Source organism: Cebus imitator, unplaced genomic scaffold, assembly GCF_001604975.1.
Source record: "Cebus imitator isolate Cc_AM_T3 unplaced genomic scaffold, Cebus_imitator-1.0 Scaffold145, whole genome shotgun sequence".
NCBI lineage: Eukaryota > Metazoa > Chordata > Mammalia > Primates > Cebidae > Cebus > Cebus imitator.
Window position 1 is genome coordinate 3,179,550 of NW_016107460.1, and position 15,840 is coordinate 3,195,389.

A 15,840-nucleotide genomic window follows, 5' to 3' on the forward strand; every position below is an offset into this window, starting at 1 on the left:
CGCCCATACAGTTGGAGATGGCCTCAGAGCTGGATCTGAGGACAGCAACTTCCAGCCGCTGCGCCCAGCCCCTCCTCAGCTGCCCCGGGCTCCAGCTTCGCACCTGAGGCTGTCTGTGCAGGGCCCTGGCTGGTGTCCCCTCTCCTCCAAAGCTCGGGGGTCAGCACAGCCTGGTATCCTCATGGGGCCTCATCGAACAGGTTCTGGTCTCTCCGTACCCACAGACCCGCCAAGCTCACCAGCTAGTGAGTGTGTGGCCAGCAGAGCAGGAGCAACCGGCCAGAGCCCGGGCACCGAGAACGAGGGGCGTGGCCCCCGAGGCCTCACATGGGATCCGTCCTGAGAGTGAGCTGATGTGGACAGTGGCACTGTGGCCATGCAGATGGGCAGCCCTCCACCCTCACTCACATGGGGATCCGCTCTTCTCTCATACTGGACCCTGCTGGTACATTCCAGATGTGGGGTGCAGGGGCCTGGAGCCCAAGGCCTGCCTACTAGGCCCTGGCTCTGTGCCCAGCTCCAGCTGACCCCTGACCCGTCGTCAGAGAAGGGGCAGCAACAGTGCTTCAGGGGCTTGGGCCATGAGGGCTGAGGACCACCGAGGCCCATGTCCACCCGCGGGCAGCAGCCGCATCCTCTGGTCGCATCCACAACCCAGGCCGGCCCAAGCTGTAGGCCAGCAGTGTTTGCAGGAGGAGAGGGTGAGATCCTCCTAGCCCATTCATCGGGACAGGCCCTCCCGCTCCTTGGGGCTCTGGAGACTCAACTCCTTCCCTCTGCTTAGCCTCAAGGTGGTGGCCTCAGGAGTGTCTGGGGTGTGCCCGGCCAGCACTCGCTCTCGCCCGTGTGCGGGTGTCAGTCAGCACCCTGGTGACACGGCAGGTGAGGACCACGGCAGCGCCCCTGAACCCGGCAGTCTGAGCCCACCCATGTGTCTGAAGGACCATCCCTCACTGCACAGCAGGGGAGGGCAGGGAAGGGAGCCTCGGGGCCCACGCCTTGGCTCTTTCAACAGTAAAGGTTCAGGTCGGTGGACAGACGACTCGGAAACAGCGTCCCGTGTCCTGAAATGACGGTGCGCAGCCAGTTCACAGCGGCCGGAGGCACAGGCAGGTTGCAGTGCGGCCGCTCCTCCCGTCTGACCAGGAGCCGGAGCGTTCCCGGAGGTTCTGGCCACTTCTACAGGAGCGTCCGAGGGAGCCCAGCTGATTCCCCACGACCCCTGCCGTCCCACAGCAACAGGCCTGGCACTGTCCTGGCCGCTGCGGCGGACGGCCGTGTGCCGGGGTCTGTGTGGTGCTGGTGTCCGCAGGCCCTGCGTCTGCCTTTGCACAGGCCTTGGAAGGAGTGCACCTCCCGTCTGTGGTGAAGCCCTCTTCATCCGTGTGGCCCTGGGAGGGTCTGTTGGTGCCGTGTGAGTCGGGAGCCGCTGTGCCGTACACGGGCACGCAGAGTGTGGGCACACCTGTGCTTCTGAGCACGCGTGCCCCTGCTGGCGGCCGAGCACTCGCAGGGGTGCATCTTCAGCCAAGAGTCACTGTGCCATGCCTGAGGCTGCAGGGTCTTTTCGGTACATCTCCCTCCATCACCAGGAGAAAGCAGGCTCCGGGCGGAGGCGGAGGGGCGGGCTGACCACGGCTCACCTGCATGTCCCGGCTGCACCTGTGGCCCAGACCCGGCTCCCCCATCTCTCTTCTCGGACTGGAGCTGTACCACATCTGGGCTCAATACATGGCTCGCTGATTGATGAGGGGACGCATGGGAAGGGGGTGCTAAGAGAAGCCTGGGCAGGCACCCCGGACGGCGGAGGCGGCGTGCGGGCTGGGGCACGGCCCCTGGCGCCCCCACACTCCCCCAGGACGTCTCGGGTCACCGTCTGCTCCAGCGCAGCCCCAGGGTTATTTATGACCTCCTCCCTCTGGCAGGCAGCGCTCCAGCCTTAGCCAGGCAGCAGCGGAGGGGCCCCAGCAAGGGGACCCGGAGCAGCGACAGAGGCACCAAGGCCCAGGCCGGCTGGGCTCGGTGGGTGGAGGAGGGGCTGTGGAGTCCACACCGCCACATCCCTGCCTCACTCAGGATGGTTCCGGCACCAAAACTGCACCCCTCCAGCTTCGCCAGTCTGAGGAGTGCAGGAGAGTGGGGCCCAGGTGCCCCAGACCAAGACAGGTGTGCGAGTGGGCACGGTGTGTGAGTGGACACGGGACACGTGAGCGCGTGGACGCAGGTGTGCAAGTGGACATGAGACACCGGTGTGAGCCCGTGGATTCAGGACACGGTGCGTGTGAGTGGACACAGGACAGGCGTGGGGGTGGACATGGTGTGTGCACGGGACACAGGTGTATATGAGAGGACACAGGATGGTGTGGGAGTGGACAGGCCCAAGGAAGGGGCACAGCCCCGCTGAGAAGGGTGATGCTAGGGTGAGGAGGCCTGGTCCTGTGGGAAAGTGGCTCCGAGGAGGTGCCTGCTTCCCAGAAAGACAAGGACGTGGTGGGGAAGGCCTCCTCGCCCAGCCTCTGGAGGGACCTCCTGGATATCAGGGACTGGCTGGTGAGGACAGGGTGCCTCCAGCTTTGGACACAGTCAGGGTCTTTTCAGGAAGAGACTCTGGTCCTCCAGAGACAGGTGGAGCCAGACTGTGGGCTGGAGGTTAGGCCACCCAGCCAGAAACCCAGGGCCACCCCATGACCCCCAAACTGCGCTGCAGGCCTGAGCATGGTGAGATGCCAGGCGAACAAGGGGACGGCCCTCGAAGGGAAAGGAGGCCCCTCCACTGGCCCAGGTCAGAGGAGAGGCCTGGCCCAAGGGCCTCAGACCCAGAAAGGTGCTGCCATGTGGACCTGCACCTTCCCAGCCAGCTCCCCTCCCCAAGTCACTGTGTGAGCATCAGGGGCTCAGGTGCAGGTGAACCTAGAAGCCCACACAGGAGCTGTGACCATAGGGTCAGGGCAGGGACCAGTGGGCACTCAGGGCCAGTGCACATGGCCTCCAAGCTGGCCCAGGAGCCAACTTTCCACATAGCATCGGACCTGAGACAAGACCCAGGCTTCAGGGGAGGAAGGCACAGGAACTCGCTGGCAGCCACACCTGGGGTCAGGGATATGCTGGTGTTCCGGCCCCAGACAGGTTGACAGGCCAAGGGTGGCTTCGTAAGGGTCATCCACACTCACACCTGGCCCTCAGACCCCAACAGACCAAGAAGGAGCCCCCACAGAAGGTAGCCAGGATAGCGGGGGACGCTTCTGGGTATGTTCTTTGAGCAGAGCACGGCTGGCCCAGGCCTCACTTCCAGGGTTGGGTTAGGGGCCAGCAGAAGCCTCTGCTGAGACAAGGTGAGGACATGAGTTGTGAGGGAGCCCAGAGTGGTCACCAGGGGTCAGATTTATGCTCAGTGGGGCTGGCCTGGGAGGAGGTGGTGATGCGCTGTTCCCTCCCTTGAAGAAGGTGCCTGTGCAAACAGGCCTGTGGTCCACTCACCGACCGGACCTGGTCAAGGAGGTGCCCACAGGGACAAGCCAGGTGCATCTCAGGGAGCGAAGGCCAGGGTGGCAACAGGATGCCCCATTCTAGCGTGTGTAACAAGGCACAGCAGGGCAGGGCAAGCCTGCTTCGCCCGCTGTTATCAGTGCCCCAGGTTCTGCTGCTCTTCCGAACCCATCTGGGCAGGCAGGGAGGTGACCCGGGACTGGGGCCCAGGCTGACCTGTCGGAAGGCGCCGAGTGGACGTGGTGTGGCAGGTCCACTGCACCCGACTTGCTCCTCGTGGGGAAAGAAAATTTGCTGGTGCGCCCTACCACCCTGCTGCCTGCCACGAAGCCTGACTTGGAGCCATAGCACATTCTTCCCGGGGGGTATGGGGTTAGAGGAAGCTCTTGCCCCACACCAAGGCTCTGGCTCTGTCCTGGAGTGAGACATTCTGCATCTGAAGCGGCTGTGTGACTTCAGGGGAATTACTTGACCTTTCTGTCTCAGCGTCTAAAGAGGAGGAACTCAGTGGCTCAGGCGAACTCAGCGCTGTGAAATGCACGTGAAGGCGCAGGGATGGGCGTCCAGACAACGCGCCGCAGATCCACAACCTCGCTCCCTGCAGGTGCGCCGAGACCACCCGCGCAGCCCGGACACCCGTGCCCGCCATCAGTGTCGCTGCGCAGAACGCTCCCGCACCGGCGAGCAGCCCCCAGCTCCCTCCCGCCGAGAGGAGTCCTGCATTCCCGCGGCTCCCACGGACCGCAGCCCTGTCCCGCCGGATGCACCGAGTCGGCCGTCACGCGCCCCCCGCGGGAGCCCGCGCCGCCCGCCGCGCCGGGGCCGTTTAAATGGGCCAAGTTGTGGCGGCGGCGGAGTCTCCCAAGTCCCCGCCGGGCGGGCGCGCGCCAGTGGACGCGAGTGCGCGGCAGACGCGGCCGGGGCGGCGGGGCGGGGGCTCGGGACCCCCGGGCGGGGCGGAGACTCCGCGACTCGTCGCTGCCGGGCTCGGCCTGGCGGGCGGGACCGCCCGGGGCGCGGACGCAGGTGGCGGCGGCGTGGGACCCCCGACGCCCCGCGGGGCTGCGGGATCGATCGCGGCGCCGGCCGCTCCATGTCTCCGGCCGCCGAGGCCCCGCCGGGCCGGCCAGCAGCAGTCCGGGTCGGCCTGGTGGGCGCCGGGGCGCAGTAGCTGACGGCGGGGAGGGGGGCGCGGCCCCGCGCCTCCGCGGCGTCCCGACTCCAGCCCCGGCCGGAGGAAGTTGCTGCGGCCGGCGGAGCGCGCGCCATGCCCGCGGTCAAGAAGGAGTTCCCGGGCCGCGAGGACCTGGCCCTGGCTCTGGCCACGTTCCACCCGAGCCTGGCCGCGCTGCCGCTGCCGCCGCTGCCCGGCTACCTGGCGCCCCTGCCCGCGGCCGCGGCCCTGCCCCCGGCCGCCTCGCTGCCCGCCTCGGCCGCCGGCTACGAAGCGCTGCTGGCCCCGCCGCTCCGCCCCCCGCGCGCCTACCTCAGCCTGCCCGGGGCCGCCCCGCACCTCCCCCTGCCCGGGGACCCGCGCGCCCTCGAGCGCTTCTCGGCCACCGGGGCCGGGGCCCCGGATTTCCAGCCGCTGCTGGACAACGGCGAGCCGTGCATCGAGGTGGAGTGCGGCGCCAACCGCGCGCTGCTCTACGTGCGCAAACTCTGCCAGGGCAGCAAGGGCCCGTCCATCCGCCACCGCGGCGAGTGGCTCACGCCCAACGAGTTCCAGTTCGTCAGCGGCCGCGAGACGGCCAAGGACTGGAAGCGCAGCATCCGACACAAAGGTGCCGCCGCCCCTCCCTCCGCTCCCGGGACTCCGCTCCCCAACCTGACACCCTTGGGGGCGCGAACCTCCGCGGTCCCTCCCTCGGCTCCCCGGGGACCCGCGGGCCCCGACCCGGCTCGGACACCCAGAGTCCTCCGGCTCGGCCAAGGGGGCGCTGCAGCTCCAGGACTGCCCGGGGACACCCCCGCCGCGCGCGCGGTGCCTCGGCGGACACGGGCAAAGCTCCCCTCGCTGCACCGCCCCCCAGCTTGGGCCACAGCGCTTGGGGTTCGCGGGCCGCTGCTCCGCTCGGAAGGTGTCTGCGAGGTTCCTGGGCCTTATGCCCCGAAGGAAGTTTACGGGAATTCGAGAGCGCGGGCAGGAGCCGGGTGCAGAGGGCGCAGAGCCGCGGGGTCGGGCGGGAGCGGCGGGGCGCAAGTGCGGTCCAGGGCGAGCGCGTTGCGGGAGGCTGCGGGGCAGGCGGGAGCGCGGGGGCGCGGGGCGGGGCTGGGCAGGGGCGCACGCGGAGCCCGAGCGGCGGCGCCAGGACCGGGCGCAGCCTGTTTTGGCCCCTGCGGGCGCCCGGCCCCAAGGGTGCGACGCGGGGGCGCCGGAGCGGGAACCCGGGGCGCGAGGTGAGCGCCCGGAGCCGCAGGGGGTTAGGAAGATAGGACCTGAGCAGCGCGTGGCTCCCGGGGCCGCCCCCTCCGGCTGCCAGGCCGCTCAGCCTCGGGACTCAGCCTTTCAGGGCCCCTCCTGGGCTCCCTCGGGGCCGGGGAGAGGGTGGAGCGCGGGAGGAGGGGCGCCGCGCGGGGAGGGCGCTCCTCCGGGGCTGGAGTTGCAGAGCCGGGCGGATCCCTGCGGCGTGCGCGAGGGTGGGGCGGGAAGCGGGCTGGGAGGTCGGGCGAGGCGGGCGTGGGGGGCCGGGGTGCACTTCGCCGGCGAGCCGGGAAAGGGGGCTGGCCCTGCCGCCGACGCGCCCAGGAGCGCGCCGCTCCCTCACAGGGTCGGCCTCGGCTCTGCTCGCAGGGAAAAGTCTGAAGACGCTGATGTCCAAGGGGATTCTGCAGGTGCACCCTCCGATCTGCGACTGCCCGGGCTGCCGAATATCCTCCCCGGTGGTGAGATGCGGGGCTCTTGGGGTGGGAGCTGCTCTCTCCACTGCGGAGCTTGTCCCTGCGGCCTTCAGGATCCGGAGTCCTAACCTCGTCCCTGCGGGTGTGCTTGAGGGAGCCTCCGAAGGGCAGCGGGGAGGGGCTTTTCTGCTGGCTCTCCCAGCCTTGTACCTGGACACGGGGAGGCTCCCCAGCTCCCTCCCGGTGTGGAGGCAGGAGGACCGTGCCTGTCCTGGAGCCTCCCCTAGGGTGCCTTGGAACTGCTTCTCCTCGAGTGGTGTGGGTCCAGGTCTTCTCCATGAGTGGGATAATTAACCCCCCGTGGCCTCGTCACAGCTTGGGGGTCCCTGTGTTCTCTGGTCCAGCTGGTGAGGTGTGATTGTAGGTGCGACAGCATTCTGGGGAGCCACAGGCTTGAGTGTGAGTGACGTGTGTCTCTGGGGTGTGGAGAACCAGAGCCCTACTGGGCAAGGGCCTGAACGTCTAGGTGTCCTAGGGACACAGAGCCTGGCCAGGGGCAGAGTCTGCAGTGTGGGCCTTTGGTGTCCGGAGAACTAGAGCTGGAGGCGGGTTCAAGGCCCCAGCCCAGGGTAGATAGCTATGGACGCCCTCACTGAGGGAGCAAGCAGGAAAGACTGGGGTGCTGGGTGCTGCCTTCTGAACAGGGAGGCACCTGCACCCCCCACCCAGCCCCCAGCCCCCTGGTTGGGCACCAAGGGTTGGAGGATTGGTCTGAAAAGGAAGAATGCCTGATGGGAAGGACCAATTTGGAGCCAATTAGGACCATGGCTGCTGGGGTTAGGGGTGCAGCTCCTCGCCCACTCGGAAGCCCCTCTTCTGGGAAGGGGTGGGAGAGGTGGAGGTGCAGAGTGGGCCTGAGTGGCCGGACGCACCCCCACTTGCCTACTTTGGGCCTGAGGTAGCCCCGTGCAGGACGGGCTGAGGCGGACTCCGCTCCCAGCCAGCCCGCCCTGGCCTTCTTCCAAGGGGCCGTCTTTTGGTCCTGGCTTCCACCTCTTCCCCATCCCACAGACAAGAAGCAGAGAAAAAAGCATTTTGTTTTCTTCTCAAGAGAAGGGAGGTGGGAGAGGAGAGGCCATCAGATCCTCTGAACCCTGGTGCTTGGGCAGAAGGGTGGGGTGAAGCGGGACTCTCCAGCACAGCACACACCAGACGAGCCGTGGCTGTTGAGGGCACCCCCAGCTCCAGCCCGCTCAGCAGCACAGAGACAGCCAGCCATTGCACCTACAGCCTGGGGCCGCCCAGGCCGGGCAGGGTCTTGGCAGGGACCTCGGACCCCATGCTCCACTACCTCCTGCTCAGCAGTGCTGGGTTTTCCCACTGAGCTGTGGTGGAGAGAAAAGATGGGACCCAGCACAGGCCCAGGGGCGAGGAGACATGGGTCTGGGAAGGGGACGTTCCAGCTTCCAGGCCCTTGGGGAGGGGCACTGCCCAAACAGCTGGCACTGGGGCTGTGCATTTGAAGGTGATGGTGGTTCTAGGTCTGAGGAAGACGCTCTCCTAGTATCTTCTTCTCAAGCTTGCAGCTGTTTTGGCAACCGGGGGAGGACGTCCAAGGAGACCTGGTGACTGAACGGAGGAGAGGGAGTTAGATGCTCTCAAGGCCTCCGCCACCCCGGGACCAGTGGCCTATTGTTAAATTTTAAAAAGCTTCCCACCACTGCGAAATAATCAGTGACTTTCCTTCTTTTCCCTGGGGGTGGTAAGACCTAAACCCGCTGGAGGAATCCAGAAGTGCCTGGGGCTGGGCCTGCGCTGCTGTGCCATGCAGGGTGCTGCGTGCCTGTGTGCATGTACACCACATGTGTGTGCGTGTTCCCATGTGTGTGCGTGTCTGCTGTGCGTATTCGTGCCCACATGTCCGAGTGTGTGTCCGCTGCATGTGTCCGCTTCCGCATGTGTCTGAGTGTCCGCATGTGTGTGTTTGTGTGTCCGCGCGTCTGAGTGTCCATGTGTGTCCGCCGCGTGTGTCCGAGTCCGCGTGTGTCTGCATGTGCATGTTTGCATGTGTCCGTGCGTGTCTGCATGTCCGTGTGTGTGTGTCCGCCGCGTGTGTACGCGTTGACGTATGTCCGCCGAGTGTCCGCATGTGCGTGTTTGCGTGTGTCCGCGCGTGTCTGAGTGTCCGTGTGTGTGTCTGCTGCGTGTCTGCATGTCCGTGTGTTTGCGTGTGTCCGCACGTGTCTGAGTGTGTGTGTGTGTGTGTGTCTGCCGCGTGTGTGCACATCTGTGCATTTGCGTGTCCGCATGTGTGCATGAGCTCGGGGCTTGCCTGTGTTCTGCAGGGGTCGTACCGTGCACTTCTGTGCTCCCACCAGAGGCACTCACAGCTCCACCCACTCGTTCCGTGGGTGCAAGGGAGATGGGGAGAAAGAAGCCACGTGAAAATGCCTGGCAGGGCTGGTGGAACAGGGGACCTGGGGTGCTCAGGGCTCAGGCTCATCATCTGGTGACCTGTGAGCCCCAGGCCTGCACTCTGCGAGGGCTCGGCAAACAGTTGCCAGTTGCCTTGTGCCAGGCGGCAGCTGCCCCTGAGCTGGACTCTGTGTGGCAATGATGAAGTAGAAAAGGGAATTCGCTTGTCCACATTGGCGTCGGTGGCGGGGTGTTGGGGGGAGAGCGTTCGCAAAGAACATGCTGGGGTTGCCAGGCAGGGAGCTGGAGGTAACTCGTGTGTATGTGTGTCCCCCCATGCGTGTACGTGTTCCCGTGTGTGTGCATGTTGCATGCGAGTCCACTAGAGCCAGGCTGGTTCTACGCAGGTCCTGGGAGACGCGGGGGCCCTGGGAAGGGAGCTGGGAGTGAGGGCACATGAGTGAGCCGGGAGGGAGGCCTGCCACACAGGGGTGGCCCCAACTCAGGCCTCCAAATGGGTCGGGACCCTCCAGCATCCTCAAGGGCTGGGAGGGCAGAAACGGCGGAACCAGGCTGGTGTGGGGTGGGGCGGGGGACAGCTGAGCCGGTGGGCGTCTCTCGGGGGGCAGCTGAGGCCCCGTCTCTCGGCTGTCCTCTGGGTCTCTGGCCAATTGTGGCTCCTGTTGGCCCCAGGCCCGTCCCAGAGGCGGGTGGTGGTGGAGGAAGGGTGGCAGCTCTGAGGGTGCCTCTGCCACGCCTGGGGCTGGGCCGGGGCATCGAGGCCAGGGCAGGCTCCCGCAAGACTGACGCTGGTCCAGCCTCACCTTCCTCTCCTCCTGCCCCACCAGAACCGGGGGCGGCTGGCGGACAAGAGGACGGTCACCCTGCCTGCCGCCCGGAGCCTGAAGAAGGAGCGGACCCCCAGCTTCTCTGCCAGCGATGGTGACAGTGACGGGAGTGGCCCGACCTGTGGGCGGCAGCCGGGCCTGAAGCGGGAAGATGGCCCCCACATCCATATCATGAAGAGAAGGTACCAGGACCCAGGGCCGGCAGGAAGGCGCAAGGCTCGGAGGGGGCCGGCCGTGGCTTCCGGCCTTCAGCTGCTCAGATGAGGTGTCTACACTGGCCTCCACACCTCCACTCAGATGCTGGTCTTTTTAGGGTCCGGTGTGGGTTGCAGGCGGGAGCTGTTTCCTCGTCTGCCCCCGTCTGGCGTCCCCCAACCCCTCTGCTGTGCGGTGCTCACTTGCACACCCAGGGGTCCGCACCCGCCTGGGCCGACACTCCCACTACCCTGCTGACCGGGTCTGTCTGGCCAGAGCAGCTCCAGCAATAAGGAGTTCCATTCGGGCTCGTGACTGACCACGCAAAAGCAGCCTCAGTCCCACCGGCTGTACCACTTGAGGGCTCCTCTGAGTGAGGGCAGCAAGCCAGAGGGAGACGGGGCCTCGGTGCAGTTCTTCCTGATGCGTGTGTCTGCAGAGGCCAGGAGCTGGCCCATGGGGCTGTCCTGGTGGGAGACCCCAGCACGTGGAGCCGGCACCAGATGGTGCTGGGCCACAGCCACCCTCGTTCACCTCCCAGGGCTGTGGCCCAGCAGGGCACTGGCCCGAGACAGGTCTGCACATGCCCTGCTGTCCTGAGGCTGGGGTCAGGGACCTCCGGAGTAACGTGGACCTTCTGCTTCTCTTCCTGCAGAGTGCACACCCACTGGGACCTGAACATCTCCTTCCGAGAGACGGCCTGCAGGTAGGAGCCCACTGTGCATTCATGGGAGGGGCAAGTGGCTCCCTGGCTCCCTGCCTCCCTGCCTCCCACCCCTGCCCGTGGCCTGCTGTCCTGCTATCTGCTGTCCCCTGTCTCAGATAGTGTGAGCTAGCTGATGCTAGCTGAGCATCTGCCGGGTTTGATGTGCGGTGAGGTTGTCCCCCAGCCCAGGAGGCAGACCCTGTTGTGCCCAGTTGAGACTGAGGGACCCCAGGCCCAGTCAGACGCAGACCTCGGCAGCAGCAGCTCGGGTAGGAGTTCTGGGCAGCCTGGCCCTAGAGTTAGAGTGCACTTCCTGCCCATGTGAGACCGTCCATTTGAGCCCATCTGCCAAAAAATGAGGCTGTCACCTCCCGCTTCCCACCCTCCCAGAGACCCACCAGGAGGTGAGAATGGAGACGTGTGAGTGGGGTCTTGAAGGATGTGTAGGAGTTCACTAAGGCAAGGGGGTGTCTGCAGAGATGCGCAGGAACAGGGAAGGGGTGTAGGAGGGATGAGGGGCGAACTTGGCAGCTCTGGCTCAATGGAATGCTGAAGGGTCTTGCGTGCCCAGCCTGTGGGCACTGTCCTCTAGGCGGGGAGCCACCGAAAGTTCTTGAGCAGAGGAATGCTCAGGTGTGTGTTTGGAGAAGGTCCCTCTAGAGGCCCTCCTGGCAGATGGGGGATAGGATTCAGGCTGTGGAAGCAGGATGGTGGGGGTGCAATTCCAGGGTGTGGGAAGATTCCCGATGAAGGGGTCAGGGGAACTGGAGGACCCCTGTTCCTGGCTGCAGGGGGAAGCGGGTGGCCAGTCTGTGGGCAGAGCCCAGCTGTGGATTCTGTCCATGAGGTCAGGCCTTGCCCTGTGGCTTCCTCAGGCCAGAGCCACGAGGGTCCCAGGGGAGCGTGTCCTGGCTCCGAGCCATGAGGGTCCCAGGGGAGCGTGTCCTGGCTCCGAGCCAGATGTGTTATTATTTATGTCTCTGAGAATGTCTGGATCTCAGAGCTGAATTACAATAAAAACATCTTTAAACTTATTTCCACTGCATTTTGGGGTTGCCAGCTCAACTGATCATTTTTATGAACTGTCATGAACATTGATGGCATTTTATGAGCCTTTTACTTGGGACACTACCTGATAAATTTGTCAGTGAGGCTCGAGGGAAACCCGGCCACGGTTCACGCCCCTCCTTCCAGGAATGGCTCCCCCTGCCTGCAGCCCCCTTCTCCATCCACCTGGCCTCGGGAATGTGGGGTCCCTCACCAGCACTGACAGCTGGCAGCTGGGGTGCCCTGGGAGGAGGCCAGGGCTGGGGCTAGAATGAGGTTCTGAATCTCCCAAGGGGGAGATGTTAGCCAGCAGGGAGGGCGTGCTGGAGTCCCCGAAGGAGGAGGGCACAGCACGCCGGGGTAGACTAGAGCCTGTCGACCTCACTGTGGCGTCTGGTCAGAGTGGGTGGTGGTTCTGGAGCCCAGCAGCCACACTGGCCCCAGGCTGTCTGCATTTCTTCCGGCCTGTCCTTGGGTCCTTCTGCCTCTGCCTCTGCGGGCTCCCACAGAACACACGCTGGGCCACCACCATCTGTGTTCGCTTGCTCCCATCCGCTGGTCTCCACCCATCTGTCTGTCGGTCCTTCCATCCCTGCCCTCCTGTCTGGCTGGCTCTGCAGTCACCACCTGCCTTTTGGAGCCAGCAGAGCCCCAGGCCGTCCCCTTGAGCTAAAGAACCTGGAGTGGCAGATGCTCCCTGGAGCCAGTGTTTGCAGGCGGGGCCATGGCCTCTCTCTCCAGAGCCCCTGGGCTGCTGGGAAAATGGGCAAGTGCCGGACTGTGTGGTCGTCACTGAGGGCAGCGTGGGAAGCCCCTTCGTAGGGAGCAGGGTCACACCTGACAGGCTGCAGCACTCCCCACACCCTCTCCTTCCTGCGCCTCCTGCCCTGGCTCTGACTGCCCCTCCTGGCTCCCCCACCTCCTGATCTGCGCCCCGGCCCACTCCAGACCCTCGGCCTTTCGTCCCTTGTACGCAGCAGGTAGCAGAGTGTGTTCTGTTTGAGGACCGTGCACTGGTGTCCCCTGGGCAGAGTTCCTGTGTCTGCACTGTGGGATGTCTAGGGTTTCTTCACATTTCTTTACATAAAACTGGCATAATCTGCTCAGTGAGTGGCCAAGTGGCCGAAACAGGGTTTCAGGGGCTGGGCCAGGCCAGGCTTTGTTGGAACTTCAGGAGCAAACTCCGAGGCAGAGACCAGGGCTGGGGAGGGCAGGGGGCCTCCAGTTTCCCACCAGGTACCACTGCCAGGCCACAGCCCCTCCAAGCAGCTGTCAGGCCCCCCCTCACTTTACTTCTGGGCACCAGGCTCGGGGCTCACGGGCCAGCCCCCACCCTCCAGTGTCTCTGGGGAGCCAGTTCTCCTCCTGCAGGCGTCTGTCCCGGGTACACCAAAGTATGGACCCCTGGGGAGAACCCCGTGGCAGCTGTGGCTGTTGGGACGGCCCTTGGCCCCCACCCCATGCTGAGGCCAGCAGTTCTCTCTTGACACCCCGGCATTGATTAGGATCATGGAGGGGATGAGGCTCGCTGCCGATTAATCCCATAAAGTACTTACTCCCACCCACCTGCCCTCCTGTGTGCCTGGGGGGCTTCCTTTCCCACTGGGAGCCGGTGGGGGTGGGGAGAGGCCGGCATCTGGGTCTCTGGAAAGCTTTAGAGCCCAGCCTGGGAGTCTTTGGTGCTGAAACTGATCTGCTTAGGGGCAGCCCTGGATTAGCCCAGCTCCAGCCAGCCCAGGTCAGGGGGGCCGGGGACTATTTAACCAGGTTTAGGGTTGGCTCCCAGGTCACAGCGCAGAGGCCCCGCCAGCGTCAGTGCAGCCAGGAGGCTGCCCCATTACAGGTGGGCAAGGACCACACTGCAGGGGTGCTGCTGAGGGGGTGTCTCGTGGTCCCAGAGCCCCTTCTCTGCTGACCTGGGGGGAGGCTCACAGAACCAGGAAGGGGTGGAAGGCAGTACTCCACACAGTTCCTCCCATTGCTCTCTGGGACCCCAGTGGATGTGGGATGCGGCTGAATTAGCAAGAAGAGGAGAAACAGGGAACAAAAGAGTTAAATGCATGCTGATTCCAAGCCCACACCTGCCTAGGGGACAGCGGGCTGTCGGCTCTGGTGCCTGCCATGTGGGTGCTCTGTGCGTGTGCGTGCTTGTGTGTGTGTGTGCGTGCCTGCCTGCACGCACGCGCATCTCAGCCGCAGGACTGTGGTCTGAGCCTCAGTTTCCTTGTGCACAGAAATTGAGGGCAGGGGATGGCTGCAAGTTCTCATCAAGATGACCCTGAGGGGCTGTCAGCAGGCAGGTGGTGCTCTCCGGGGCCCTGTCCCAAAGGAGCAGCCTGGCCCTGGACAGGGAGTAAGATAACAGTGAGAGCCCCTCAGGAGGGGTGAAGGCAGAGCCAGCTGGGTGTGCCACACAGACCCTCCCCAGAGCAGCAGTGGGGTCCTGGGGCCGGGTTCTATGTCGCTTTGGCTTGCTCCGTGGGTGTGCACACGGTGGCGTCATGGGCTGCATGCAGAGGCGTGGGCACAGCAGTGCAGCGCTCAGAGGGCGTCCCCAGGCTCACTCCCCGTGCCCAGGCTGGGCTCCAGCCTCTTGCCGCTGCCCAGGGGTCAGCCTCTCCGGTCTTGTTCTGCTCCAGCGTCCACCGCAGCCGCCGCCTCGTTATGCCTGAGCATCAGAGCCGCTGTGAATTCCAGAGAGGCAGCCTGGAGATTGGCCTGGGACCCACAGGTGAGGAGCCCAGGAGGCCTGAGGGAGGGGTCGGGGCTGTGGGGCCAGAGGACGGTAGCGGCTGCTGGCCAGCCTTGGCAGGGAGCCAGAGAGGCGGGAGGAGCAGCCTGTCCCCCGGGGCTGCATGTGATGGTAATTGTGTTAATCCCAGCCAGCCGGGCAGACAGGAGGCCGAGGCGGCGGCTCCACTGTGGCTGCCGCCGCAGCAGGGGCCTGCCACCCCCTCTTCACAGGGCAGACGCAGGCATGGCCTTAGAGGTTCAGAAATGCACCCCCCGCAGTGGCTTGGCTTACAGGGTGGAACGTGCTCACCCCCACTGGGGACTGCGCAGTGCAGGCCGGACTGGTCCTGCTTCCTGGGGTTCCGGGAGGGAAGGGGTCCCCAAAAGGAAGGGGTCTCCAGTCCCGCCTTCTAGGGTTCTGGGAGGGAAGGGAAGGGGTCCCTGGTCCCGCCTCCTAGGGTTCCAGGAGGGAAGTCTGCACCCGAGGGAGGTGCTACTGCCTGGTCACAGTTGTTTTAGGGGGACGGGGGTCCTGACACAGGACCTCAGAGGGAGGGAGCAGTTTGGGGACCCAGGCCCCCCTCAGAGGCCACTGCTGTAGAGAGGGACACAGCCGAGCTTCAGCCCCGGGTGGGCTGTGAAAGGAGCGGGGCGCTCCTGAAGTCCTGTGGCCCCAGGCAGGGGTATTCCCAGCAGGGCTTGCAGCTCTTGGGAAGCTGCGGCAGGGGAGGCCTCCCTGGAACTCGGCACCCCCATCCGTGTCATCTGTGTCCCCCATCCGTGTCTTTGTGGGCCTGGGAAGGCCTTTGTGGGGCCAGGTGGGGGTGGCTTTTGCAGACGGCCGAGAGGTGGTTGATAAAATCTAATTGCTTCATCGATTGGCAGAGCGAGGGAGCCCCATAATGATTGAGATATTCTCAGCCAGCAGCCCCTCCCCGCGCGCTCACACAGGGAGCCTCCTCAGGTCCACGTGTGCGCGTGTGTGCACATCTGGGGTCCCGTGTGGTGCCCGTGAGGGGGGCCCCCAGGCTCTGCAGCACCTTGCGTGTTCGGGGTCTCACACCCTGGTCTCACCCACACGCTCCGTGTCAGGGCCTGGCTTGCTCCCGGGAGCTTCCTCTTGGAGGAGGCGTTCACCCTGGGGGGCATTCACCTCTTCTCCCTTCCGGTGACCCCAGAAACCACAGGTCAATCCTGTTCCCTGCTCAGACCCTCCCCACCCACCAGGAAAGCACCTCCCTGGGCCCAGGGCTGTGAGCGACTCAGAGCAGGTCCTTTGTCTGCCTCTGTGAGACCGCCCGGGGTCCTCGGGTGAGGGAGTGAGGAGTGAGCGTGTCCTCTGCGGCCTTCCTGTGGTCTCTGGGCCGGCCCCTGCCCGCTCCGCCTCCTTCAGCCCGCTCCGCCCCTTCCGCCCGCTCCGCCCCTTCCACAGCTCCGCCTCCTGCCCGCTCCGCCCCCTTCTGCCCGCTCCGCCCCTTCCACCCGCTCCGCCCCCTTCCAGCGCTCCGCCCCTTCCACCCGCTCCGCCCCCTTCCGCCCGCTCCGCCTCCTTCCGCCCGCTCCGCCCCT

The 15,840-nt window shown here is 65.4% G+C and overlaps 1 protein-coding gene across 2 annotated transcripts in view; it reads left to right on the forward strand.

The window, feature by feature from the left end:
* Window positions 1-4,704: 4,704 nt before the first annotated feature.
* The window catches only part of SAMD11 (sterile alpha motif domain containing 11), an 18,307-nt gene continuing 7,171 nt past the window's right edge, over window positions 4,705-15,840 (forward strand). For both annotated transcript variants that reach the window (XM_017542498.2, XM_017542499.2), the window contains exons 1-5: window positions 4,705-5,270; window positions 6,281-6,372; window positions 9,591-9,772; window positions 10,441-10,491; window positions 14,178-14,269. In XM_017542498.2, the coding sequence (XP_017397987.1) occupies window positions 4,754-5,270; window positions 6,281-6,372; window positions 9,591-9,772; window positions 10,441-10,491; window positions 14,178-14,269 (934 nt within the window). In that variant the 5' untranslated portion in view covers window positions 4,705-4,753. The remainder of the gene's footprint in view (window positions 5,271-6,280; window positions 6,373-9,590; window positions 9,773-10,440; window positions 10,492-14,177; window positions 14,270-15,840) is intronic.